This window comes from Neophocaena asiaeorientalis, unplaced genomic scaffold (assembly GCF_003031525.2).
Source record: "Neophocaena asiaeorientalis asiaeorientalis breed wild unplaced genomic scaffold, Neophocaena_asiaeorientalis_V1.1 scaffold240, whole genome shotgun sequence".
NCBI lineage: Eukaryota > Metazoa > Chordata > Mammalia > Artiodactyla > Phocoenidae > Neophocaena > Neophocaena asiaeorientalis.
The window spans coordinates 5,463,057-5,487,837 of record NW_020185331.1 but is presented as its reverse complement, the minus strand read 5'-3'; the positions used below and the strand labels follow the sequence as shown (position 1 = coordinate 5,487,837).

At 49.6% G+C, this 24,781-nt stretch overlaps 2 protein-coding genes across 3 annotated transcripts in view; one reads left to right on the top strand and one right to left on the bottom strand.

Annotated features, from left to right (window-relative positions):
• Window positions 1-381: 381 nt before the first annotated feature.
• On the bottom strand, window positions 382-21,647 carry SFXN2 (sideroflexin 2). Of its 2 annotated transcripts, XM_024735055.1 has the most exons (13): window positions 21,512-21,647; window positions 19,138-19,269; window positions 9,849-10,010; window positions 9,550-9,720; window positions 8,512-8,610; window positions 7,340-7,415; window positions 6,935-7,020; window positions 5,533-5,593; window positions 5,085-5,151; window positions 4,419-4,468; window positions 4,073-4,122; window positions 2,482-2,529; window positions 382-1,635 (listed from the first exon to the last, which is right to left on the bottom strand). In XM_024735055.1, exons 3-13 carry the CDS (start codon window positions 10,007-10,009, stop codon window positions 1,536-1,538), a joined length of 969 nt encoding a protein of 322 aa, XP_024590823.1. In that variant the 5' UTR covers window position 10,010; window positions 19,138-19,269; window positions 21,512-21,647; the 3' UTR covers window positions 382-1,535. The 2 variants fall into 2 exon arrangements, with proteins under 2 accessions (XP_024590823.1, XP_024590822.1); XM_024735054.1 differs by lacking the exons at window positions 382-1,635; window positions 21,512-21,647 and having other exon boundaries at window positions 1,645-2,529; window positions 19,138-19,290.
• A 183-nt stretch (window positions 21,648-21,830) lies between these two features.
• ARL3 (ARF like GTPase 3) overlaps window positions 21,831-24,781 on the top strand; it is a 32,769-nt gene continuing 29,818 nt past the window's right edge. The window contains exon 1 of the mRNA XM_024734972.1: window positions 21,831-21,944. Coding sequence (XP_024590740.1) covers window positions 21,942-21,944 — 3 coding nt within the window. The 5' untranslated portion in view covers window positions 21,831-21,941. The remainder of the gene's footprint in view (window positions 21,945-24,781) is intronic.

The following is a 24,781-nucleotide window of genomic DNA, read 5'->3' as shown; positions in this document are numbered from 1 at the left end:
TTACTCCAGAGTAGGGGAAACTCTTTGTGTAAAGGGCCAGACAGTAAGTATTTCAGGCTCTGCATGCCACATACACAGGGTCTCACATATTCTTTTTCTTTTTCACAACTTCTAAAAAATGTAAAGGCCATTCTTAGTTCCCAAACACACAAAAACAGATACCAGGCAGATTTGGACCCTTGAGCCATGGTTTGCCAACTCCCTGCCCCCCCTCTCCCGGAGCAACACACTCCCACATTGGGAGATCTCTGGAGCCTCAAGCAAAGACAGGTGGATTTTTCCTCCATAATAAGGGAGATGCACAGTGGCCTCGGGGCACCAGACAGGTTCCCCTTATAGTTGTGATACCCTCCTCCACGCCAAGGCCAAAGTAAAACCAGATCCTGCTTTCCATCCAGGCTTTATTAACTCAGTGTGCAGACAGTTCGCTGTGTTCTTTCAAGAAATGCATTCGATTCACAGTGATATCCTTTGATCAGTCAGTAAATTCTACTACACAAAACTCATACAGACATGGCCCCAGGTCAGCCACAACAGCCCCCTCTCCCCCAAGGGCCTGAGAAATCACCTAGAGCAGCCAGGCTGGGAGGGCGAGTGGCTGCGCTTTGCTGTGTGTCCTTTAAGGCTCTTTGGTCCTGGTTCATTTCCTCTCAGAGCCATCCAAATAAAACTTCCCTTTCCTATTCAGTACACACCAGTCTTTCTTTGGTGTTTAACCCAACGGGCTGAGGAAGGGAGGTAGCCAGGAAATTATACCCACTAACATGTGCAGTTAGTGCCTACCTACATCCTTTTTACTCGGTCAGTGGATTTATCTTTTAGACCCAGAGAAATAGAATCGGATATGATTTTAGGGGCAGGAGAACAAAGCCAGTATCAACAGGTAGGGCTTGAAGCACCACAAAACTCTGCTGCCTCACACAATGTCCTTTTTTTTTTTTGCACTAAAACTCCTGGGTGCCTGATAAACCCAAGTTTAGCAAGACTCCCAGAGAACCTTTCTGACCAGGGGGCCCTGGGGAGGAGAGTGGGGAAGAGCAAAGAGGAGCCCCAAGGTGACCTGGCCTCTTCCCTCCCGCTTCCCGAAGGAGCCAGAACTACACAGGTGAAAGGTTCCCTTGCCTGAGAGCCGATGAGGAGGAAGAGAAGAGGGGCCCTTCCTCAATCCTTGCTGGAACCAGAATCCTAAAGGTTTCCTAACTTTTCCAAACGGTTTGCTTGAGTGTCACCTCCAGGTCTCAGCACCTTCTCCCTGAGGGGGTCTCAGCTCCTGGTCTCCAGGGAACAGGGGTTAGGGGAGAGCAGAGAGAAGACTTGGCCTCTCCCCCCTTGTTCACGTTTATCCCCTGGAGTCCAATAAACCCAGGTGCCTGGGTAGAAGCATGAGGCATCCTCCCACCCCCACCCTCGTCCCCCCAAATCCACCCTGGCCTACAGGCCCTGTTGGCAAAGAGGAATGAGGCACGGGAATCCACAGTGGCTAAGGAGGAGCTGGTAAATATGGGTATGTACTGGTGCTTGCTGGGGTGGGGCATTTAGAGACCCTTATTGAAGTAGACGTAAGGCACAGGTTCTCCATACTTGGCCTTGATAGTGTCCTGGAGCTCTGGTTCCAGATAGGAAACTGGCAATTCACTGAGAAGAGAGAAGGGGCTTATAAGTGTGCCACCTGGACGAGCAGCAAATTACCCTCAGATAAAATCCAACTCAGATGCCACCTGTAAGAAGCCCTTGCCCATTTTCCATCAGAATTATTAATGACCTCCGTACACTACGGTATGTTGCTTTTACTTCTATTGAGCCCTGACTTCATCTCCCTGGTGCTAAACTTCCGTCTTCTTCAAGATTACAAGCTCGGTGCTCAGAACACAGGAGATGTGTAGCAGGTGACTACAGAGCTGAGAGTACTAGGGAAAGGGAAACGGGCATCTTCTCCGTATCTATTCAAGCTATGCCTGGTCTCCTGGAGCTAGTACTCCGCCTCACCCCCACCACCCCAGTCTGATGCTTACCTTCCCTTTGCCATCATCTCTCCTCACCCACCTCCTCTGCTCTCTGCACCCACCCCCCAGGACACGCAAGGGAAGCGGAGAGGTCGAAGCCGTCCACCCTCTGGCAAACCTCAGCCAGAGTGAGTACCTACCCTCTTGTTGAATTTCAAAGACCAGATCCAGCCAGGGAGATGGATCTAGTAACTCAACCAGCAGGGACAGAAAGTCTCTTATTGTTCCCCCACCTTCTCTCCAAGGCAGCCTTTGCCCCACTGGAAGTGAGCAACTCATCCCTCTGCCCCTTGGAGCTCTGTTTCAGTTTACCATTCACCTGGGGTCAAGAGGCCCAGCATTTAGACTGACAGGTACTTGTCCTTGGACAGATGCCTCCCTGCCTGCCCCTCCCTCTCTCCTTCGGGACACCAGGCAGGTCAGGGAGACCAGGGACAGGGTGCTCAGTAAAACCAAGTGAGGAATGAACAGCTGATACCATTTCTGCGGGAACAGCCCACATGCCACTGGCACCATGAAGATGAGGCTGGAAGAAAGGAGAAACCAAAGCATTAGGGGGAGTCTGGCATCTCACAGAGCCACCCACACCCCATCGCTGAGCCCCTCAAAGGAAGGGGGAGCCGGCGCCAAAGCTCCTCTCTCTCCAACCCTTCTCCTGGTCTCTTGGTGCCTGGAGACTCACTCTAGCACAGGACAGAATCAGCCCCCCCTACACTCCCCCTCACACCCCACCCACCCATCACTCAAGCAGATGAAGAAGGTAATGGAGTCACCAGGGAGTGTGGGCAGCAGCCCTAATGACCACAGGCAATCCCTGACGTATAGGGAAAGCAGCGAGGGGCGTGAACGCAGGGTCCTGCTCCTGTAGTCACTGAATGCCCGAGCTGTTGGAGAACAGTGAGGGCAGAGCTTCTCAAACTTCACTGGGCATGCAAGGAACTCGAGGAGCTTGTTCAAGTGTGATGCTAATTCAGTAGGTCTGGGAAAGGGCTTGAGTCTTTATTTCTCACAAGTTCTCAGAGGATGCGGATCCAGGACCATGTTTTACAGGATTTGGGAATCTAACAGACCTAGGTTCGTGTCCCAGCTCTGCCACTTCCTAGCTGTGCAATCTTGGGCAAGTTCCCTCTGAGACGGCAGAGGGGTACTTACTCTGCACGGTTACTGTGAGGATTAAATGAGATAACATGTGTGACACATCCAGCCCATGGTAACTGCACCCTCAGTGGGAAATCAGTTAGCAGGAGACAGCCTGGCATAATGTTAGACCTGCTAAGGATCCAACTGCAGCTCCAGCAACTACCAGCTAGAGACACGTGGGCAAGTTTCTTCATCTGGGAAAGGAGATGATGACAGTATGTACACCTCGAGGGCCGAGGGAATAGGCGGAAATATAGACGTGAAACATCAACACAGTGGCGGCACACAGAAAACATCCAATGCATGTTAGCTTTGGTTGCTGTCATTAGCCTCATGGCCTCACAAAGCATGAGTAATGCTGGGACATGTCCAGTCAAGGGCAGGCACCTAAGAACGCTGCCAGGACTCATGGTGCTTTCCTCCTGTGCGAGGCTGGGACACTTGACGGGCCCAGGCTGTGCTGTCATTTTCGATGGCTCATCTTTTTGGATGTATTGAGATATAACCGACACGTAACACTGTGTAAGTTTACCACCGGCGTGAGCTAACCCCTCTATCACATCACATAATTCATTTTGTTTTTGTGGTGGGATGATCTCATCATTTTTGTCTCTTCTCTAAAACTACTGAAGACCTAAGGTCAGAGGGGAGACCTTGGGACAGAAGGACCCCCAAGGGTTCACTTTCCACTCCAGTGTGTGCACAGTGCCAGCCTGGTGCCCTAAGAAAGAAGGGGTGAGAGCGCTCCAGAGGGGCCACAGACGTTAAAGACCGGGTGCTTTTGAAGTCAGGTAAAGGAGTACATGTTTTCCAACATGGGTGACACAAGAAGACAGATCTTGGGCACCCCACCATAGAACCCCAAACCGAGAAAATATGATACAAACACCCACCATAGAACCCCAAACCGAGAAAATATGATAACTCACAAACACCCAGACAGCAGAACCTGCAATGGGGCGTGCAGCACCTGGATTCTCTGCACAGAAACAGACAAAAGAGAGACCCACGTGGGACTTACATACTTCGAGGTGAAACCCACGCTGGTCACCCAGCTAGAAACCCGCAGGCGGGAAACCCTGGCTCTGCAGGGTGGGGACGGGGCTCTCCTTGCTCTCGGCAGACAAGGCTGAGAACTGGGCAGCCAGCGGGCACCGGGATGGGCCCTACTTGAATGAGGTGCAGGGTGGGAGCAAGAGGGAAGGGTAAGACGGTCAGGAGCCCCCAGCACGTATGTGTTCTGGGCAGGGAAGATGCAAAGGAGAATCCGCTCACCTTCATGCAGCGCAGTTTCTCCAGCCTTTCCATGATGACCGGCAGCAGGACTGGAAGAAACCAGGGGAAAGGCTGTGAGACTCCCCGCCAGATCCCTTTCCGAAGTCAGATCACAGACTAATTCTCCCTCCTTCCCCAGAAGTTCCAGAAAATACTTTTCATTTGGGAGAAGAATGGAAGACTGTAGGCATGGCCACGCCCCACCCCTCCCCCAAGTCCTGACAGAAGGTGCTTCCCAAACTCTTCAACCTGCACACCTATAAGAACAGGAGGACAAGTACCACAGGCCCAGAGCACCCTTTTCAAAACTATCTTTGAAGCAAGTTTTGTATCCTGCTCTGTAACATGCCCCTGCTGACAGCAAAACCAGGGCAGGGGACTTATTTTTCTCTACCACTGTCTCCCCAGCACCCCACACTGTGTCCAGCACACTGAAGGAACTTAAGGAATATTTGTTAAATGAAAATAACTTTCTCCACCAAATCTCTGATTAACTGACATTCCAGGAATTACAGTGTGGCTCTCCCGCGGCTCTCGGCACTCAAGCAAACCAGTTTGAGAAGCATGTCTATAGAGGCTGAGGTCCCACCCCCCACCCGAAGTGTGGTTGAGGTCTCCATCACTTGTTCCAGGGTCCCCCAGGATGGGAGGGCTTCCCCATCTTACTCATGCCAGGGGCTGCCATGGTGATCCGAGAAATAACCACTTGGGTGATGCCTATGGCCGCAGCTCTCTGAGGGCAGAAAAGAGTAAGTTGTCAGGAATGAGCTTATCCAGTATCCATAGGCTGCACCAGAGGGCTGGGTCAGGGTCAGGATCAGGGTCAAGGCCAAGTCTGAGCTGGTAAAGAGGAAGGGATGGACCTGTCAGGGGTTGAGCGACCTCACCTGACCCTCTCCCACCCAGTCACATTTTTATGGCTTCAGGACCAGAAACGATGGAGAAAAGACATGAACAGAGATATGAAGGGAAAATCGATGGGGAAGGAGGATGGAGTCAGGGAGAAGTTTTCTCAACCCTATAGTAGAGCCCAGGCCTGCTCTGACCACGAAGAACAGGACAGGGTCTGAGAGGGAACTCCCTCCTCCCACCCCAAAGGCAGCCCTCTGCTCACCCGGGAATGACCAATCTCATTGTGGTTCCTGTCCTTCACGCAGATGCCCTGGATGAGTTCCCTAAACACAGACAGGAGGTGCTGGATATGGGAAAGGGGTGCTGGAAGCCTGCCAGCGATGTGACACACCAGGGGACCAAGGCCAGGGCACTCAAGCTCTAGGAAGCCACCTCCTGCAGCTGGCCCTTGGAGCGCCCTTCCCCACTCCAGAGAGTGGTATCCAGCCGTGACCTAGGGCAGAGGCTCAGAGAGCTAGCACTGGGCCCCAATGGCCTAGGCGGAATCCGGAAGCTGCAGAGCAAGTGTATGAACTTGAGCAAGTTCCCTAGTCCTTCTAAAGACACAGTTATCTACATTTGCAAAATGGGGATAATCATGGCACCCACTTCATCGGACTTGGTGAGGATTAAACAAGATAATGCCTGCAAAGTGCTAAGTCCAGTGCCTGACACAGTGACTGCTCCCAAACAGGAGCTGTTGGTCTCAGGCCAGTGCTTCACTGCACTCCATCCAAGACCAGGTGGGTGGTGGGGACTCATTCATTCACTGGAAGGAGCAACTGGACGGGGGGCGGGGGGGGGGGGGGGGGGGGGGGGGGGGGGGGGGGGGGGGGGGGGGGGGGAAGAGGAGGTGAGCAGTGTGCATGCAGGACTACTCTGGGGTGTGCTCTTTCTAAGGGCAGCTGTGATCACTTTCCATTTGCTACTAATCCCAAGAAAACGTGCCTTATAGATACTGGTGATGACGAGGAAGGCACTGATGGAAACAGGGGCAGCAGTAGCTAACGCTTAATGCAGCATTTTCTTACAGTCCAGGCGCTATTTGGGGCGCTTTACCTCTACTCTACTACATCATTAAATTTTATAACAGAGGAACATCTATACTTTCTCTAGTCAAGAAACAAGAGCTGTGAGACACAGCAGGTTTCTCCTTTCACCTTTCCTGCTGTGACGCTTACAGCCTGGTGCCTGGAAAACATCTATCTGCCCCTCTGGCTTCCTCAAAGCTTCTTGGTTCTGTTCTATCTTTGGACACCTTGCTCTGCTGCGTTTCATTCTGTAAGACATTCCCCAGGGCTTTGGAAGTAGGCCGAGTCCACAACTTAAAGACAGTTGCAGTTGAAAGGACACGAGCTGGTGCCAAACCCCACAGGTCCTCGCTAACGCCCCACCCCTGCTCCCCATCACCCACAACACACATCACAGATGAAACCTAAGTCACCCGCCACTCCTGCAGCCATCACTGTTGGAGCCGCCAGTCCTCAGGGAACTTTCAGAAGCGCAGCTCGGCTGCCCTCCCCACACCCACCTCAGCCCCAATGAGCCCCCCACTGCCTTGGTTTCTTGCCTTTCCCCTGCTAGCCTCACGGTCTGTAGGGAGGAAAAGGGATCCCTGTACTCACTGCTGTCGCATCATTGGGATGTTGACACAGTTAGCCGCAGCCACAGCGGCAAAGGGCACCCAGCGGCCCACAAGGGGCGGGGCTCTCTGTGGGAGAAGAGAACAATGGGAGTAGGTCAGGCTCCCTGGAGATGGGGGTGGAAGGGGCTTCAGGAAGATAGAGCAAGAAATCAGCCCTCGCTACTGCCACGCATCCTGACACTCAGTCGGGGAACCCAAACTCCCTCAAAGGCCCGAGAAAGAGCAAATGGGCGCAGCCCTGCTGAATTTCCCACTACTTGACTGGGCTCTGGCCAAACCCAACTCATCCAGACCGGAAACGGTCCCTGCCTGGTAAAAAAAAGTTTTCCCTAGGACTTTGCTGCCGCCTAGTGGCCACCATGCCCACAGCAACCCCCGACGGTACCTTTGTCAACGTGTTCATGCCCACAGCAGTGGCCACCGCAGCGGTTGTGGCAGTGACGTAGGAAACGGCCATCTGCCTAGTGGAGGAGAGAAGATGTTTGGGAGCGGGGACCCTAGCTGGCTGAGGGCAGGACGATGGCTTGAGTGATAAAGGCTAGAAATGTGGCTTCATGCCTGAGAAGCTCATGTGATCTGTCCCCAGCATCACCTTGTGATCTCCCCCCAACTCACTCAGCTGCTCCAGTCCCCTTGGCCTCCTTTCAGTACTTTAAACACACCAAATGCCTTCCTGTTCAGAACCTTTGCATGTTGCTGCTCCCTATCCCGGGAATTCTTCCCTGGGCTCTTGCATGGCTAAATCCTTACCTTTCAAAACTCAGCTGAAATGCCAGCTCTGCGGAAAGGACTTCCCTGAACAGCCTATCTACACAGATGCCCCTCTGCTGTTCTCTGTCTTGTTATCTATTTATTTCCTTAATGGCAGCAATCACAGTCTGAGATTATTACGCTTGTTTTCCTTTTTTTTGGCTGCGCCATGCGGCATGTGGGATTCGGGATCTTAGTTCCCTGACCAGGGATCAAACCTGTGCGCCCCTGCACTGGGAGCGTGGAGTCCTAACCACTGGACCACTACGGAAGTCCCTATGCTTGTTTTCTTAAAAGACCTTCAACTCTAGGGCTTCCCTGGTGGCGCAGTGGTTGAGAGTCCGCCTGCCAATGCAGGGGACACGGGTTCGTGCCCCGGTCTAGGAAGATCTCACATGCCGTGGAGCGGCTGGGGCCGTGAGCCATGGCCGCTGAGCCTGCGCATCCCTCCAAAAAAAAAAAAAAAAAAAAAAAAAAAAAGACCTTCAACTCTAGAGAGCACACATGTCTTACTCAAATGTATCCCTGGCACCTAGAACCATGCCCAGCACCTAATACACACTCAAGAAATATTTGTAGAATGAATGAATGAATGAATGTTGAATTGGTCTAGGAAGAAGATACTCTCCTGGTCAGCCTAATACTTCCAAACCCTGAAAAGGGAGACCTGGTCACTTGCCCAGGGCAGGTCCCACCCAGGGAGGACTGATGGCCCGTGAACCCTTTAGAAGGGCTGTTCCCCTGGAGGCAAGAGGACAGCCACCTGCTCCAGGCCCACATGGACGGCCTGGGGTTCAGGTCTCCTACCTGACCGACGTAGGGGAAGCTGCATTCCTGTTGGTGTAGTTGACTAAGGCATTGAAGGACTGGTTCACCCACTGCCAGAAGATCACTGCCGGTATCGTCCTACCAGGAGGGGGGCCCGAAGAGGCAGAGAGGAGGATGGAAAGAGGGTTTGGGGCACACCAGTCAAACCACATTACCTGCCGCTCCCCAAGCTGTTCCCATGCTGCTTCATGCAGCTGGGCTCTTTTGCACAGGCTGTCCCTCTGACTGGAGCATCCACACCCCCTAACCTTTCCATACATGGCTGAATCCTGCTCTGTTGAGAGATCTCTTCTTCCTTGGAACCTTCCCAACCCTTCCCCTGCCCTTCCTGAGACACAGTTAGTCATTCTATGCTCTCTGCTCCCACCACCCCATATTCTACCTCTAACCTACCACTTGGCAAGCTGGATGGTAACTATTTACTTCTTGGTCTCAACAAAATTGGGCACCCCTTGAAGGGAGGGACTGAAGTCTTTATACTCCCCACACCTGGCCCAAGGCCTGGCTCAACAACTGGGTAACTGAATGTGTGGGGGAGAGAGGGGGGAGAGGGAAGAGAGAAAGGGGGAACAACAGAGAAAGTTTCTCTCCCCAACTGGGCTGAAAGGGTATCCCAATATTTTTACTTGGATATTACATTATAAAAATACATTAAATTCATTGTTGAATAAGTACTTTTTAAAGAGGGAATTAGAATAGCTCATCCGTTGAGCACTCTTGAGAGGCCTGCCTCAGTTTATACAGCCAGGCACCACTACTTCCTGGCTGTGTGAACTTGGACAAGTCATATAACCTCTCCAGAACCTCAGCTCTCCACCTATAAAATGGAGATGAAAATAGTACCTCTCTGTAGGGTTGTTGAGATTAAGTGAGGTGATAACATGCAAAGAATTTAACACAGTGCCTGGGAGCTGGTCAGGGATCCATAAAGACGGCTATTACTGTCATCCTAGTACGGCTCCCTGCCTAACAGGTCCACGCGGCTGCACCTGGCGCTGCCTTGCTCCCGGGTCGCACCTGTAGAACTGGAGCATGAAGCCCGTGATGATCATGCCCCCGGGAACCTGGAAGGACATCCGCCCAATGACGTTCATCTTGTCCCCAGTGTCAGGGTGGAAGGCCGAGTCGTACAGCTTCTTGGCATAGAGCAGCTGCTCCACTCGCATGCCTGGGGGCACAGTCCCCATCCTGCCGCCAAGGACCACAGGCGGTGTTACCTCCTGACCCCTGGCCCCTCGTCTTCCGTTTCCACCTCGTCCCTAGGGCACCCACCGAGGTCGCCCCAGTGCCCCCAGCCCCCTCCCCTAACCGCTCACCTGCTCTTCTCCACCATCACTTTGGCCCAGTCCAGCTCCCGCTCTGGTACCAGGACGGTGCGGGGGTCCGTGACATTGAAGAAATGCTTCACCCGCCCTACGAAAGTGCACTGGTCCCAACGGGGGGCATCGATATTAAAGCCAGACAGGTCAGCCTCCATCCTGCTCACACATAAAACTGTGGACTTCAGGAACAGAGGAAAAATGAAGATTGCCCTCAAAGCCTGCCCTGGAGGCCCTTAGCACCTCCCGCTATGGTAGACTGACGGCTCTCACCAGCCGCTAGCGTCATCTGACTCAGCTCAGGAAGGGTCCAGTGAATGGTCACCAGTCTGAGCAACTGGGCACCAACATGTGTTTCCTGAGTGCCTGCTGGTGGCCAGCCTGGTGCTTGATCATGCTGTGGGCGAGGCTGGGAAAAGGGACAGTACAGGGCCTGTCCTTGGGGAGCTGAGTCTGACTGCGGAGCAAGAGCCCACCTGTGGAACAACAGATAATACATACAGCAACAATAAGCACGGGAGATGAGAGGAAGCTGAGAAGGGGGGACACAAAGATCAAGGGGGGCTTCCCAGAAGAGGTGGAATGTGAGTGAAGCCCCAGAAGGTAGGACAGATCTATCTGAAGGAGGAAGAGGCGTGGGATCACACTGAAAGTAGAAACAATCACAGATAAAGATGGAGAGGACAATGGCATGATCACCTTCAATTCAGTGCGGGGGGGCGGGGAGGGTGCATGCCGGCCCTATGAGAGATCCCGGGCCATGGCTCTCGCCCTCAAGGCGGTGCAGAACAGGAGAGAGACAAGTAAGTCGACAAGGACAGTAGTGTGACAATGCTGCTGATGGACACGGGGAGCAGCAGAAAGCCAGAGAAGAGGTACTAAAACTGAGGTGACTGCATCTCCTGGTTTGCCGGGGCTTGTTGTCCTGTGGTAATTATTAATCCTGTGGTAATTATTAAAAGCACCCCCTCAACCTCAAAGGTGTCCCGGTTTGGATGATAAATTATAAGATCACCTTATCTAAAATGGATGAGGGATTCTGAACATGCTTTGTGAGAACAAGAAATAAACAATGGTTTGAAGGATGCATGAAAGTCAGATGGATGGAGGAGAGGTACCCCAGGCAAGAAGAAGAGCCAGTGTTTAAAGCACACAGTGCACATGGGGACCTGATGATGATGGTGGCAACACTAACACTTACTGAGCTCCTACTTGATGCTACACACTCTGCTTGGTGCCTGACGTGCGTTTTCTGAATTCGTCTTCACCGTAACCCTATAAGATAGAGATACTCTTATGTTTAATGCCATTTTATAGATGAGAAAACCAAGGCACAGGTAAGTAACTTTGCCAAGTCACACAAGCACTTGCCAATAACAGAGCCAGGATTTTAATTCAGCCTGACTAACTTCAGAACCCCTGTCTATAATTAGGTTCTGGAATCCATGACTTGAAAAACTAAGGCGGGTCTGACACGTGAGGAGCTTGGAAATGGTCACTCCTGTCCTCACAACAAAAAGAAGCTGAACAAACTGAAAACCCACAGCTCTTCTTAGAACCACCAGAGAATTGCGGTCACAGGGCAAACAACTGCCCCCGAACTTGGAGAGACAGGCAGGTACAGAGAATCACAGCTTAGTGGGAACAGAAGCCCACCCCTTGGGGCAAGTACCATAGGAAACTTAAATTGTGATTGACAAATTGCTGGAAGTTCAGTGTGGACAAGCTTGAGAGTTAAAAATTCCAGGGGGATTTGGTGGCGGTGTGGAGAGACACACTTTTGTGAGTTTTACCTCCAGGAGCCCACCAGGTTCTCAGGCTGAAGATCAGAGAAAAATTCCTTAGTGCTTCGGGCAGGGAGATGGGAAAAGTGGCCATTCTGAAGTAGACCCAGAGGCCTCTGCGATTTTTAACAAGGCCTGCCCTCAAAGGAGCCTAGCCTGTTTCACCAGAGCCTAACTACCTTGGGTCTCACCAGAACCTAACTGACTTGGGGGAAGAGAAACACCCAACTCCACCCCTTCTAGCTTTCCTACCTCACCTAAAGGGAGTAAGGGGAACCTGAGAAGGACTTGTGAAGGTCCAGGGGCACCTAATCCCAGGACTATAGAACACTCGCCCTCCCCTCACACTGTCGGTGGTATAGGGCTCCCGTATAATAACAGGGAGAACTGACGAACAACAGAACGAACCGCGAGTCTCAGACCTTATTTAAGAAGAGGTGTCTAGAAACCCAAAGACAACAGGGGAGACAAAAACAAGGACACCAGAGGAAATTTAACTTTTGACCCCTACAGCTTTAGCAAACAGTAATCACAACCTAACTCCTTGCCAGAAAAAAGTAAAACCTCACACACATCTGGCTTTCAACAAAAAAGGACAAGGCAACCTAAAAGGCAAAAAAAAACAAAACAAAACAAACAAACAAAACCCCACCGTTTGAAGAGACAGAGCAAGCAAGCATCAGAACCAGATGACAGAGACTTTGGAATTATCAAACCAGGAATTTTAAATAACTATGATTAATCTGCTAAGGACTCCAATGGGAAAGTGGGCAACATGAATGAACAGACAGATGATGGAAGCAGAGAGATGGACACTCTAAGAAAGAACCAAAAGGAAATGTCAGAAACTAAAAATACTGTAACAAATGAAAGTGCCTTTGATGGGCTCATCAGTAGGCTTGACATGGCCAGGGAAAGAATCAGTGAGCCTGAATATGTGTCAACAGAAAATTCCCAAGACTTCCCTGGTGGCACAGTGGATAGAGCTCTGCGCTCCCAATGCAGGGGGCCCAGGTTCGATCCCTGGTCAGGGAACTAGATCCCACATGCATGCCACAACTAGGGAGCCCGTAAGCCGCAACTAAGGAGCCCACGAGCTGCAACTAAGACCTAGCACAACCAAATAAATAAATACATACATAAATATTAAAAAAAAAAGAAAAGAAAATTCCCAAACTGAAAAGTAAAGAGAAAAAAAGAATTTATAAAAAAACAATAGAATATCCAAGAACCTTGGGACAATTACATAAGTTACAACATACATATAAGAGGAATACCAGAAGGAGAGGAGGAAAAGGAACAGAAGAAATATTTGAAGTGATAATGACTGAGAATTTTCCAAAATTAATGATAGAAATGAAACTAGAGACCCAGGAGGCTCAGAGAACATCAAGCAGGACAACTATCAGAAAATCTGCACCCAGGCATATTATATCCAAACTGCAGAAAATCAGGAAAGAAGCCAGGGTTTCCCTGGTGGTTCAGTGGTTGAGAGTCTGCCTGCCGATGCAGGGGACACGGGTTCGTGCCCCGGTCCGGGAAGATCCCACATGCCACGGAGCGGCTGGGCCCGTGAGCCATGGCCGCTGAGCCTGCGCATCCAGAGCCTGCGCGTCCAGAGCCTGTGCTCCACAACGGGAGAGGCCACAACAGTGAGAGGCCCGCATACCAACAACAAAAAAAAACAGCTATGGCTTTTGAACTTTTGCCTGAAAATTTCAGGAAGCCATTAAAAGATTTCAAGAAGAGGGACAAGGTGAGATGTGTAGTTTAGAAAGAACAATCTGGGGACTTCCCTGGTGGTGCAGTGGTTAAGAATCCACCTGCCAATGCAGGGGACATGGGTTCAAGCCCTGGTCGGGGAAGAACCCACATGCTGCGGAGCAGCTAAGCCCGTGTGCCACAACTACTGAGCGTGCGCTCTAGAGCCCACAAGGCACAAGTGCTGAGCCTGTGTGCCACAACTACTGAAGCCCACGCGCCTAGAGCCTGTGCTCCTCAACAAGAGAAGCCACAGCAATGAGAAGCCCGCGCACCACAGCAGAGTAGCCCCCGTTCGCCACAACTAGAGAAAGCCCGCACACAGCAACGAAGACCCAATGCAGCCAAAAATAAATAAATAAATTACTAAAAAAAAAGAAAGAACAATCTGGGAAATCATATGAAAGCAAATAGGGTATGGCAGGACCTCAGAGGATGCAGATACCAGCTGGAAGCAAACCCCCAACAATCCACGCAAGAAGTGGAGCTCAAATGAACCCAGATGCACCAGAACTGGTAGGAGGATCAAAAGAAGAGAAGCTTTTAAAGCAGCAGAATCTGAAGATTTGCTAAGTGATAGGGTATAGGAGGAATATTCTATCAGTCAGGGCTCAACCACAGAAACAAAACCAATAGGAGATTTTCTATCTATCCATCTACCCATCAATCTATCTACCCACCTACCTCCCTCCTGGAATCTCTAACCTCAGGGTGGCGGGGGCCCAGCCCTTTTTTTTTTTTTTTTTTTTGGTACGCGGGCCTCTCACTGTTGTGGCCTCTCCCATTGCGGAGCACAGGCTCCGGACTCGCAGGCTCAGCGGCCATGGCTCACGGGTCCAGCCGCTCTGCGGCATGTGGGACCTTCCCAGACCGGGGCATGAACCCGTGTCCCCTGCATCGGCAGGCGGACTCTCAACCACTGCGCCACCAGGGAAGCCCCCCAGCCCTTTTTTAAAGGGATTCCATCTGATTAGGTCAGGCCATCCAGGATAATCTCCCTTTAGATTAACTCAAAGCCAACTTAGGGATTTTAATTACATTTGCAAAATCCCTTCACCACGGTACCTAAATCAGTGTTTGGTCTAATAACTAAAAGAAAGTGTGTGTTTGTTACAAATTGGCTGCTTCTCCCTCAGAGGCCCATCCAACTGGAAATATAGCAGAGAGGGGGTCCTGGGGAGTTTCTCTGGCCTAGCCCAGTTGACCCATCACAAATACCTAGAGTGATACCAGGGTTTCTGACTGGGGCAATAACGTGCTGAGACAGAATATAGAAAAATAGGCTTTAAGGGAGAAAACAGTGAGTTTGACTTTCCTTGTGTTGAGTTTCAAGTGCTATGAGACCTTCTCAAACACAAGAGGCTGCCATCTGTCTCAGTCCCTTTGTAAATACTAGTCCAGGGTGCTATTCCTTCCCCTCTTCACTAAATAACACCTGCTCATCCTTTTTTTTTTTTCTTTTTAAGGAATAATTTTCAGATTTACTGCTATATCTTCTACTACTATGTCATTTGTCTTTTTTCTCTTGAAAAAAAAATCACCTGAGGATTTTCCACATATATTGAATTACAAGTTCGCAGGCACAGCTTGAGCAAGATTTAAAAAGCTACCCTCTTCAAAGTTTGCTGCCCACTGAAGGGCTGGCAGGCAGGAAACTGGATGTGCTGGAATGCTGACTTGGAGGACTGACAAAATTCGCCAGGAAGCCACTGAGATTCTGGGAAGCTGCTCACAGGGATGCTGAGGGAACTCAATGGGAAGACACCCACATGGGTGCTGCTGAAACTCACTGGGAAGCTGCCTGGTTGGGTGCTGTTGAAACTTGATAATAGGCAAGCACCCAGACACCCGGAAGACTACCCCTTCCTCATCAGTGTTCCCCTGGCACCCTCTACTGGTAGAGCTTAAAATCATCTCAGAGGGCAAAGGAAAAATGTTTACAACACCAAGTATCATAAAACAGGGCAAAGAAGGGTAGATTTGGAGCTAAGGACCAATAACCTATCTGGCACTTACTTTTTTCGTTTAACATCTTAGAGAATTCTCCATTTGAGATATACAACTCTATCATTCTTTTTAGTGATTATATAATATTCCATGTGCCTTAATTTCATTATTTGATAGATATTTGGGTTATTTTCAGTTTTTCACTGCTATGGTGAGCACCCTTACACACATCACTTTATGTATATGGCAACTGTATCTTTTTTTTAATGCTGTCTTTTTAAATAAAATTTATTTTGGGTTGTGTTGGGTCTTCGTTGCTGTGCGAGGGCTTTCTCCAGTTGCAGCAAGCAGGGGCTACTCTTCGTTGTGGTGCATGGGCTTCTCATTGCTGTGGCTTCTCTTGTTGCGGAGCACGGGCTCTAGGCACGCAGGCTTCAGTAGCTGCAGCACTTGGGCTGGGTAGCTGCGGCACACAGGCCCTAGAGCACAGGCTCAGTAGTTGTGGCGCACGGGCTTAGTTGCCCCGTGGCATGTAAGATCTTCCCGGACCAAGGCTCGAACCCATGTCCCCTGCATTGGCAGGCGGATTCTTAACCACTGAGCCACCAGGGAAGTCCCCATGGCAACTATATCTTTAGGATTGATTTCTAGAAGTGGAATTGCTGGATCAAAGGATATACATGTTTTAAATTAAGTCTTTATAATACAAACTGATGTTTCACGAGTTGTGTAAGATAATGCTGCTTTAGTCAAACTTTCACCAAAATGGGTATTATAAATCTTTTCTTTGTTTGCCAATTTGATGGGGAGAAACAATATTGTTGTTTTAATTTGTATTTTCTTTTTTTAATTAAAAAAAAATTTTTTTTTTTGGCTGCGCCATGCAGCATAATGGATCTCAGTTCCCCAACCAGGGATCAAACCTGTGTCCCCTGCAGTAGAAGTGTGGAGTCTTAACCACTGGACTGCCAGAGAAGCCCCTAATTTGTATTTTCTTGATTCTTAATGGGATTAAGCATCTTTTCATATGTTTTTGGCCATTTGTTTTTCTCATTCTGAAAACATTGTCTTTTTAAATTACAGAAGTCATTTTTGTAATAATTCAGTGCCAAAGTATATAAAGTGAAAATGACAGTGGTTAACATGTTAAAAAAAAATAGCTATCTTCTTGAGTTATACAATCATCTAAATCCAAAAGCACTCACAGACTTGAGCAAACAAAGCCAGTGTTTCATATTAGGGAAAGGAAACATATCGCTGATGGAAGCTGCAGACCTAGTAAAAAATAAATGTTTTATACTAAGTAGTAGAATGAAAGGAAACTTCCACCCAAGACCACTACCTCAATAAAGACCCATGGGTTATTACGGCTGCAAAGGAAGTTCACCTCAGAATAAACGGCAGCCTTAAAAGCAGGTGCATTAGCAAATAATTTCAAGGGCTCCCCCCCCCAAAAAATAGTAGCCTTTTGCTCTGCAGAGACAGTCTGAGTGACCTGCAAGGAAGCACCTACCTGTCCTTCATATCTTCGCTCACACCTCCTTTCCTCAGAGTATCCTCTGAAGGACCCCCTTCCTCCCTCCCATGCAACTAGATCCGCTGCTCTGCTATAAGCCCTCTTGGCTCCGTACTTTTCACTCAGAGCCATGCCAGTCTGTCATGATACTCTGTGGTTTTACATTAATGCCCACCTTCCCCCACCAGGCCATAAGCTCCCTGAAGCCAGGAGTTGCGTACATTTTGCTCACCACCGTTGCCTCAACGCCTAGCACAAGAATTCGAGTATTTGCTAAAAAAGAGGTCCAGTTGGTCAGCAATTGGATATTTAGGCTTAAAACCCAGCATGGAGATCTGGGTTAGGAGTAAAACAGTGAGGGAGCAGCACGGGGGTGGCGGGTAGTTTAAGATAAAGTTTTCCAAGGAGAATACACAGACTGGGAAGAGCAGCGATCCAAGGACATACCCTGAAAAACCACTATATTTAAGAGGTAACCCAACAAAAAGATGAGAAAGAACAACCAGAGAGGTGTGGCAGGCAGGAGAAGCCAACAGATGAGGCAGAGCGAGAGAGGCGATCAAGTTTTAGATTGTCTGTTAGGGTGGGAGAGACTTTGGCAAGCTGATGGCTCAGGGTGAGCCACTTCCCCAGGAGGGAGGAGAGGCCCACTGCGGTGGTTCCGCAGTACCCCTGGGGGGCCCTGGCTCCGTGACTCAGTGGCAACCTCTTGGGGCAAGTCAGACGGCCCACAGCAAGAGCCCACTGCCAGGACTCTGGCTTCCCCCTCTCACACCCCACCACAGAGCCCACGAGAAAGCTCTTGGCTCTGCCCTTTGGGGACAGGCTGACTCGGCTCCTGCAGGCTGGTCCAAAGACCAAAGACATTTCACCCAGTCCCAACTGAAGCCAGGGGTGGGAGGAGGGGAAAGAGTTCACCTCCCTTCACTCTACAGAAAGGAAAAGGAGTTGGCCTTGGCTTACAGAGACCCACACTCCCACCGGATACAGACAGTCCCAAATGCTATGCCTCCCCCTCAACACACACACACACACACACACACACACACACACACACACACACACACCCCTCAGCCAACCCTCTCCACCCTCAACCCAACAATCCAACATTGGAAAGTCCTCTGACTTTCACAATGGAAGCATTTCTACCATGAGGGGGTAATCATTTGCTAAATCATGCAAGAACCTTTGCCTTCATTACCAAGGTCAGGATAGGAACTGCCCAGTCCTGTCTTATGTAAAACATACAGGGAAAAAAATCTAAATTCTATGTCTCAACTTTTCCCCCCACGCATTGGCCCCCAATGGGGGCAGTTCCGTGACTCCTTCAGGGCAAACTCAAGCCCTTCTGTCACATACTCCCATAGCATCCTGTCCTCCTTTGAAGCAAGCTGGGTTTTTGTAATTGTCACTTTCTTGTTATTTACAGTTATCAGTGTAAAATTTGCCTCCCCTAACAGACTATAAGGTTCACGCTATAGCCCTCATCTGCCCTCTAAAAGCACTTACTGCCTGCCTGAAATACATTCCAACTTATTCTTGGGTTCTCTGGGCAACAAGGATGTCCCCCTCTTTTTTTTTTTTGTCAAACTAAGAACCTGCCTTGGTTACAGAAGCTTTCTTTCACGAAGCTGCAAATTGTCTACCCCTCCTATACTGAGTCCTACTGGTCTTAAGTTTTCTTCAACAGTTATGATCCCTCTTCCTACACGAACCATATCTAATACTTCCTAAAAAGGTGACTATTACATCCAGGGTTCCGCTACAGGGAACAGGGGGAGGTGGAAATCAAACAGGTGACTAACCAATACCTCCCTTTCCTTCCAGGATTAGAGAACGTCACAGCTCAAAGACATTAGGGATCTCAGCTTACAGATGAGGAAACTGATGCCTAGGAAGGTTCACATGGATTGAGCCAGCATGGTGAGCATTTGTGGCACATGTGGTCCTGCACTGTGGCAGATATAAATGTGAATAGGAAACAGATCCAGTTCTGTTTATCCAAAGATCTGACAACAGCTAGGGCCATATTTTCCCAAGGTTACAAGGCTTAGACAGGAATTCCCTAGAGGTCCAGTGGTTAGGACTCTGCCCTTCACTGCTGAGGGTACGGTGCCAAAAAAAAAAAAAAAAGATCACAGGTTACAAGGCTTAGGGTCACCTAGATAGGTCCTCTATCCACTACAGGGTGCTTGTCTCGAGAAAGAGAGAGAGAAAGAGAAAGAAAGAGAGGGAGGGAAGAAGGGAAAAGATTAAAAAAATGATATAACCTACTTACCTCTCCTGAAGTAATGCTCGTTCTTCCAGGGAGAGCTGATTTTCTCTGGCAGACAGTATCAGAGTCTGGAAAACAGGCTTCCGAACCTCTTCTGTTGTATCCTTTTGCAAGTGTGGGGGAAGTACCCAAGATCTTCCCATTTGAAACCCCAGGTAGGGAGAAAAACAAAATGTCATCGCTTGTACTCCCATCAGAGGAAGATGGGAGTCAAAGACTCAAGAAGTTCAGACACAGGACTTCCCTAGTGGAGCAGTGATTAAGAATCCGCCTGCCAGGGCTTCCCTGGTGGCGCAGGGGTGCAGGCCCCCCCTGCCGATGCAGGGGACACGGGTTCGTGCCCCGGTCCGGGAAGATCCCACATGCTGTGGAGCGGCTGGGCCCGTGAGCCATGGCCGCTGAGCCTGCTCTCCGCAATGGGAGAGGCCACAACAGTGAGAGGCCCGCATACCGCAAAAAAAAAAAAACAAAAAAAAAAGAATCCGCCTGCCAATGCAGGGGACACGGTTCGAGCCCTGGTCCAGGAAGATCCCACATGCCGTGGAGCAGCTAAGCCCGTGCACCACAACTACCGAGCCTGCGCTCTAGAGCCTGCGAGCCACAACTACTGAGCCCACGTGCCACATCTACTGAAGCCCGAGCACCTAGAGCCCGTGCTCCGTAACAAGGGAAGCCACTGCAATGAGAAGCCTGCGCACTGCAATGAGAGTAGCCCCCACTCGCCACAACTAGAGAAAGCCCGTGCACAGCGACAAAGACCCAACGCAGCCCAAAAAAATAAATAAAAGAAGTTCAGACACAAAGACCACTGAGATGGCGAGGGCTGGTGTCAAGGCTGCCTAGAGCAAGTTGGAGAATGAGACTAATAATTAAACCAGCAGACCCTGGTAGTATATACTTTTGTACAATCATGTGACTCCGAGGCAACCATGATGTTAGACACCAGGCAACTTAGAAAGAGAAGTCTGCTTTGCCTCTTTCACAAAAGAACCAACAGGCTAGAGATGGGTGGATTGAAAAGAGTACATACTCTGAATTAACCATTCACCTTGCACCTCCTTAGTCAAGGTTCTGAACTGAGTTTTCTCTCCAAGCATCTGATGCAGGTATGCAGGTAGCAGATGTTTTTAAAAATACTTTACTTGAATGCATAAAAAGCTAAGGACCATTCAGGGAAAATCTGCCTTCATTCCAATGATCTTAACTAGGCTGAAAAGGCTGCTGTTCATAAAAGCAGCAAAGCCCAAAACTTGGATGAAGCTATTAACAACAGCTAAGCCATGGGACCTCCCTGGCGGTCCAGTGGTTAAGACTCCCTGCTTCCACTGCAGGGATCACTGGTTCGATCCCTGGTCAGGGAACTAAGATCCCGTATGACGTTCCTCGCGGCCAAAAAATAAAAAAATAAAAACTAAGCCCCATATAGCACTTCCTAAGTGCCAGGTAATGTTCTATGTACTTGACATATAATAATCCTCACAAGAACCCAATGAGGTAGGTAAGAGGCACATATACACACACACATCTGTAAACCTCCAGGTGTATCATCCATGCCCACACTTTATCTGCTCTTAAAAACTTCTGGATTTACATCTCAGGTATAAACCATTCTGTTCCTCCAACATGGACAATACAATATGGTGTTTAATAATTCCTCAAGAGTCAGAAAGTACTAGGTTCAAGTCCCCACTCTTATCGCTTAAAATAACCAGTTTCTAGGGCTGTGAGAATGAAATGGAATCTTGTATGAAAAGCATTTCACTAGGAAGGATGTAATTTCCATGGGGGCAGATTTAGCCCCCTGCTGTGTCTCCAGGATCTGGAATAGGACCTGGCACAAATGTTATAACTCTTCTTTCTGTCCTCTGCACGGGGAAGTGGTAGAAGGTAGCACCCAGAATCCCTCCCACTGTTTCTTGCCTGTAAGTGCAGGCCCCTTTTTGCCTCCTCCGGGGCTGCAGACGGCGCACCGACCGGTCCAACGTAGATCAACGAAATTATCCTTCCCAAAACGTCTTTCATCCCCGCTATCAGCTCACCCCAGCCCTCAGGGCCAGTCCTCAAGCGGCTTCTTGCCTTCCGACAGGCAGCCTCCCACCACCAGGAGTCCTCCAGCCCGGATTCTAACACAGGTGTGTGGAGATGGGTGCGCAACCCATGACTCCCCCGCCCCTCAGCCCGGCACACGAAGGTGCTGGGGGCCGTAAAGGAGAGGTCCACAGGTAGACCCTTCTCTTGCCACGTGGCTTCCGCAGGTGGAAGCCCAGCCCGCGCTGCAGCCCCTCCTGGGCAGAGTCAGGACAGAAATGCAAGCTCCCTCCGGGATGTGGGGACTGGAGGTATATGTGGCAGGCGGACTCCTCCCAAGACCCCTTACCTGGTCCCGGGAGGAACGCACTGAGACAACTGCTACCAGATGCACCCCGCGTTGGCAGCTTGGCCAGGGTGCACTTCTGGCTTCAGCCCGGGAACCGCCCCTCACCCCGCCCCCACACCTCTCCTTCTGGACCAATCACAGGCCGGGTGGCCCCCGCCAGCCACGTGGGCGAGTTTTCACCATTCCCTGGGTCTTCACCAGCCTGCCACAGCCTCCAGCCGCTCCAGCAGCCCGCCTGCGCAGTGGGAGGGCACATTGGCGCGCTTGCGCACTTTGGGAAAAGAGGAGCTGGACCCCGCCCCGTCCTGCTGCTTTGCTCCTCCGCTGTGCGTACAGGGGACGTCGGGGGCGGTGCCGCAGGAGTTGCCCCTGGTAACGGGGGAGGCAGGAGGAGGAGGAGGAGGAGGAGGAGGAGGGACTCGGCGGGAGGATGGTGAGTGTGGGGCCTGGGTCCCTCCGGAGCTGGTCGGTCACCCGCCTCCCTTCCCCAGGCCCAAGGCAGGGCACTGCGCTTAAAGACAGGAGGGAATGGATTGACGCTCAGCCTGCTGTCTGGGTCCTGGATTGGTTTCGGGGGGCGGCGGAGAGCCCCGAGTGTGGGCCCTGGAGGGAGATCTGGGCCTGGGGAGGAAGGCGGGGCTTGCAACCGGTCCGAAACTAGGGGAAGGGGCTGGAAGGGGCTGTGGAAGGGTGCGTGGTTGTCCCGGTACGGAGCCAGGGCTCCATCATTACTCTGGGGATGAGATGAGGGCGGATCCGAGGAGCTACGGAGAGCAGCCTCTGCACGCAGGCTTAGATCTTCCCGGGGAATCGGCCTCCCCGTGCCGCAGTAAAGTGGGGTTCGCCAGTGCCCGGCCAGAAGCGGGGAGAGGGCCAGCGCTACTGTCTTTGAGGTCGCGCCGGCGCTACCAGGGGAGATGGTAGCCTAGCTCTCCTCTTCCTCGCGATGTGCGGGCCTCTGGGGGGAAGGGTGCAAATCCCAGGACACAAAGAGGTGCCGCTTGGAAAGGATGCCTAGTGGATTTTACGCCGTCTTGGTGTCTGCGTGGCGGGCGCGCTTCTGCAGTCCCGAGTTATTTATTTGCTGACGGTTCTGCAAGGTCTGGTTGTTGGTGATGACCAGTTTCCCGTTCAATACTTAATCCATGTCGGTGGAGGCAGATTTGCTGCCCGGTCCTTAGTATTTCCTTCGGACCTGTTGCAACCTTCCTTGGCATCTGACCACACCAGAACCAAAGACCTTAATGTCAGTTTGGAGCAGATTAAAACTGGAGGGTGGCCATTCACTTGGGGCAAGCCTTTTCTCTGTCGAACCAGATTAAATCTTTCCCAAATTGTAAATTATGATACGTGACATATTTGATTCTTGACACTCTGTTCCTTGTTGATTTCTCTGCAGTTAGTTGGAGGGTGTTAAAATGGAATTGAGTGGTTTTAGAACTAGTCAAAGAAAAAATTGATTTTGGAGCGTTTAGAGCAGGTTGGTTGGCTTACCAGCTGCAAAGAGCTAACACTCAAGCTTATAGTTAGTTCCCTGCCCCAACTCCAGACCCTTTTTGACTTTTAGAAATGTTGAACCACTTCTGTTGACTTATGAAGTAAGAAAAAGCTAGATGTTCACAAGGAAAAAATACATGTACATTTGGTTAGATAATCCAATGAGTAAATTTTGATAGGAAAAAATTTTTGCAATTGATTTAACATTGTCAGATCGCTAAAGAAGTAGAATTATTTGATCTGAAGTTGCCAATCATATTTCAACACTTGCTACATTGCAGTTTTGTTAACCTTAGGCTAAACAGATCTTTACATGTTTGCTTTTTATTAATCGTTTATACTTGAGCTGTCCATTTAAAGGCTAACTTTTTCTCAACAAATGAGTACAAACCTAAATATTTACACAGAAAATAACTAGAATTGAAATGAAAAAGGCATGCTAAACCAAGAGAGAAAGAGATTGCATCATAAATGAGAAACAGTTGGCTAACTTTTCCCAGTTTGTTTATCAATGTAGTGGACTGTGTAATTTTTATGATTGTTTAATTTATAATTACAAGTCAAAATAAATTAACCACTGTCCTGTTTCCAGGTGCAGATTGACACTGTATACAACAAATTGACAGTGTATACAACACTGTTGTATACGACTGTTGTATTCAGTGATCAAGAGAGATTTTCTTTTTTATTTTTTTCCTACCATGAACAATAAGAAATTAGGACAAATTATTCAGGATTCTTTATCTGATTTCCAAAATGCATTTTTTTTTTCCGTCTCCAAAAGTGTGAGCTATTCTTAGAACTGTAAGTGGAACATGGAATTTCAACGGTCAGTGGTGTGATTAAGTGTGTCACATCTGGTATCCCATGAGCCCCCGTGGTAACTGTGCTAGTAAAGAGTGAGTCCCAGGTTTATTTATTTTTTTAGTCCTTTAGCTATGACTAATACATATTTATTCTTTTTTTAATTTGGAAAACTGCAACAAAAACCCATTATTGGTTTCTCTGAACCCCTAGAGGTTCAGTTGTCTTACCCCTGCCTTAGGATACCAAGTCCTTGGTGAAATACTAAGATGACAGTAATTTTTGTGCATAACTAATCACTGTTATTTAATAGATGAGTCCTCCATTTAGGAATTATTTATGGAGTAATTTCTGTATATATGAACCTAGTAGTAGTTATCTAGCATGTTTAACATTTGAAGATTGTTCCCAAGATTATGTTTTCCAGTCAAAAATTGTCAGTGAAAAATATAAACACAACTACTGTTTTGAGTGCCCCCTATGTGCATGCTTTACACACATCATCTCACTTAATCTTCATAGCATTTTTCTTGAGAGATAAATACTGTTCCCATTTTCTAGATGGAACTGTGCCGGAGGTTACACATAGGGAAGTTGAATAAAAGTCTATGAAACTCTAAAGCCCATAATGTTCTCTTCATTAGGACTCTGATGAAGTGTGAACCCACTCTTCCTGAGGAGGTGCCCGTATTTTGTTCCTCAGGAAACATTGTATCTATTTAGTAGACATATAAGGAGAAAGAAGACAAAATTTGGGTGAGGTTCTCCCTATCAAAGCTATACGAGGGGCTTCCCTGGTGGCACAGTGGTTGAGAGTCCGCCTGCCGATGCAGGGGACACGGGTTCGTGCCCCGGTCTGGGAAGATCCCATATGCCACGGAGCAGCTGGGCCCGTGAGCCATGGCCGCTGAGCCTGCACGTCCGGAGCCTGTGCTCCGCAAGGGGAGAGGCCACAACAGTGAGAGGCCC

Excerpts from the sequence above, each read along its gene's own strand:
- SFXN2 (XM_024735054.1), bottom strand. The coding sequence starts at position 19,277 with ATGGGAAGATCTTGGGTACTTCCCCCACACTTGCAAAAGGATACAACA. Across the intron at positions 9,721-9,848 it reads GTGATGGTGGAGAAGAGCAG|GATGGGGACTGTGCCCCCAG; the intron begins GTGAGCGGTTAG and ends CCTTGGCGGCAG. Across the intron at positions 8,611-9,549 it reads TTCATGCTCCAGTTCTACAG|GACGATACCGGCAGTGATCT; the intron begins GTGCGACCCGGG and ends CCCTCCTGGTAG.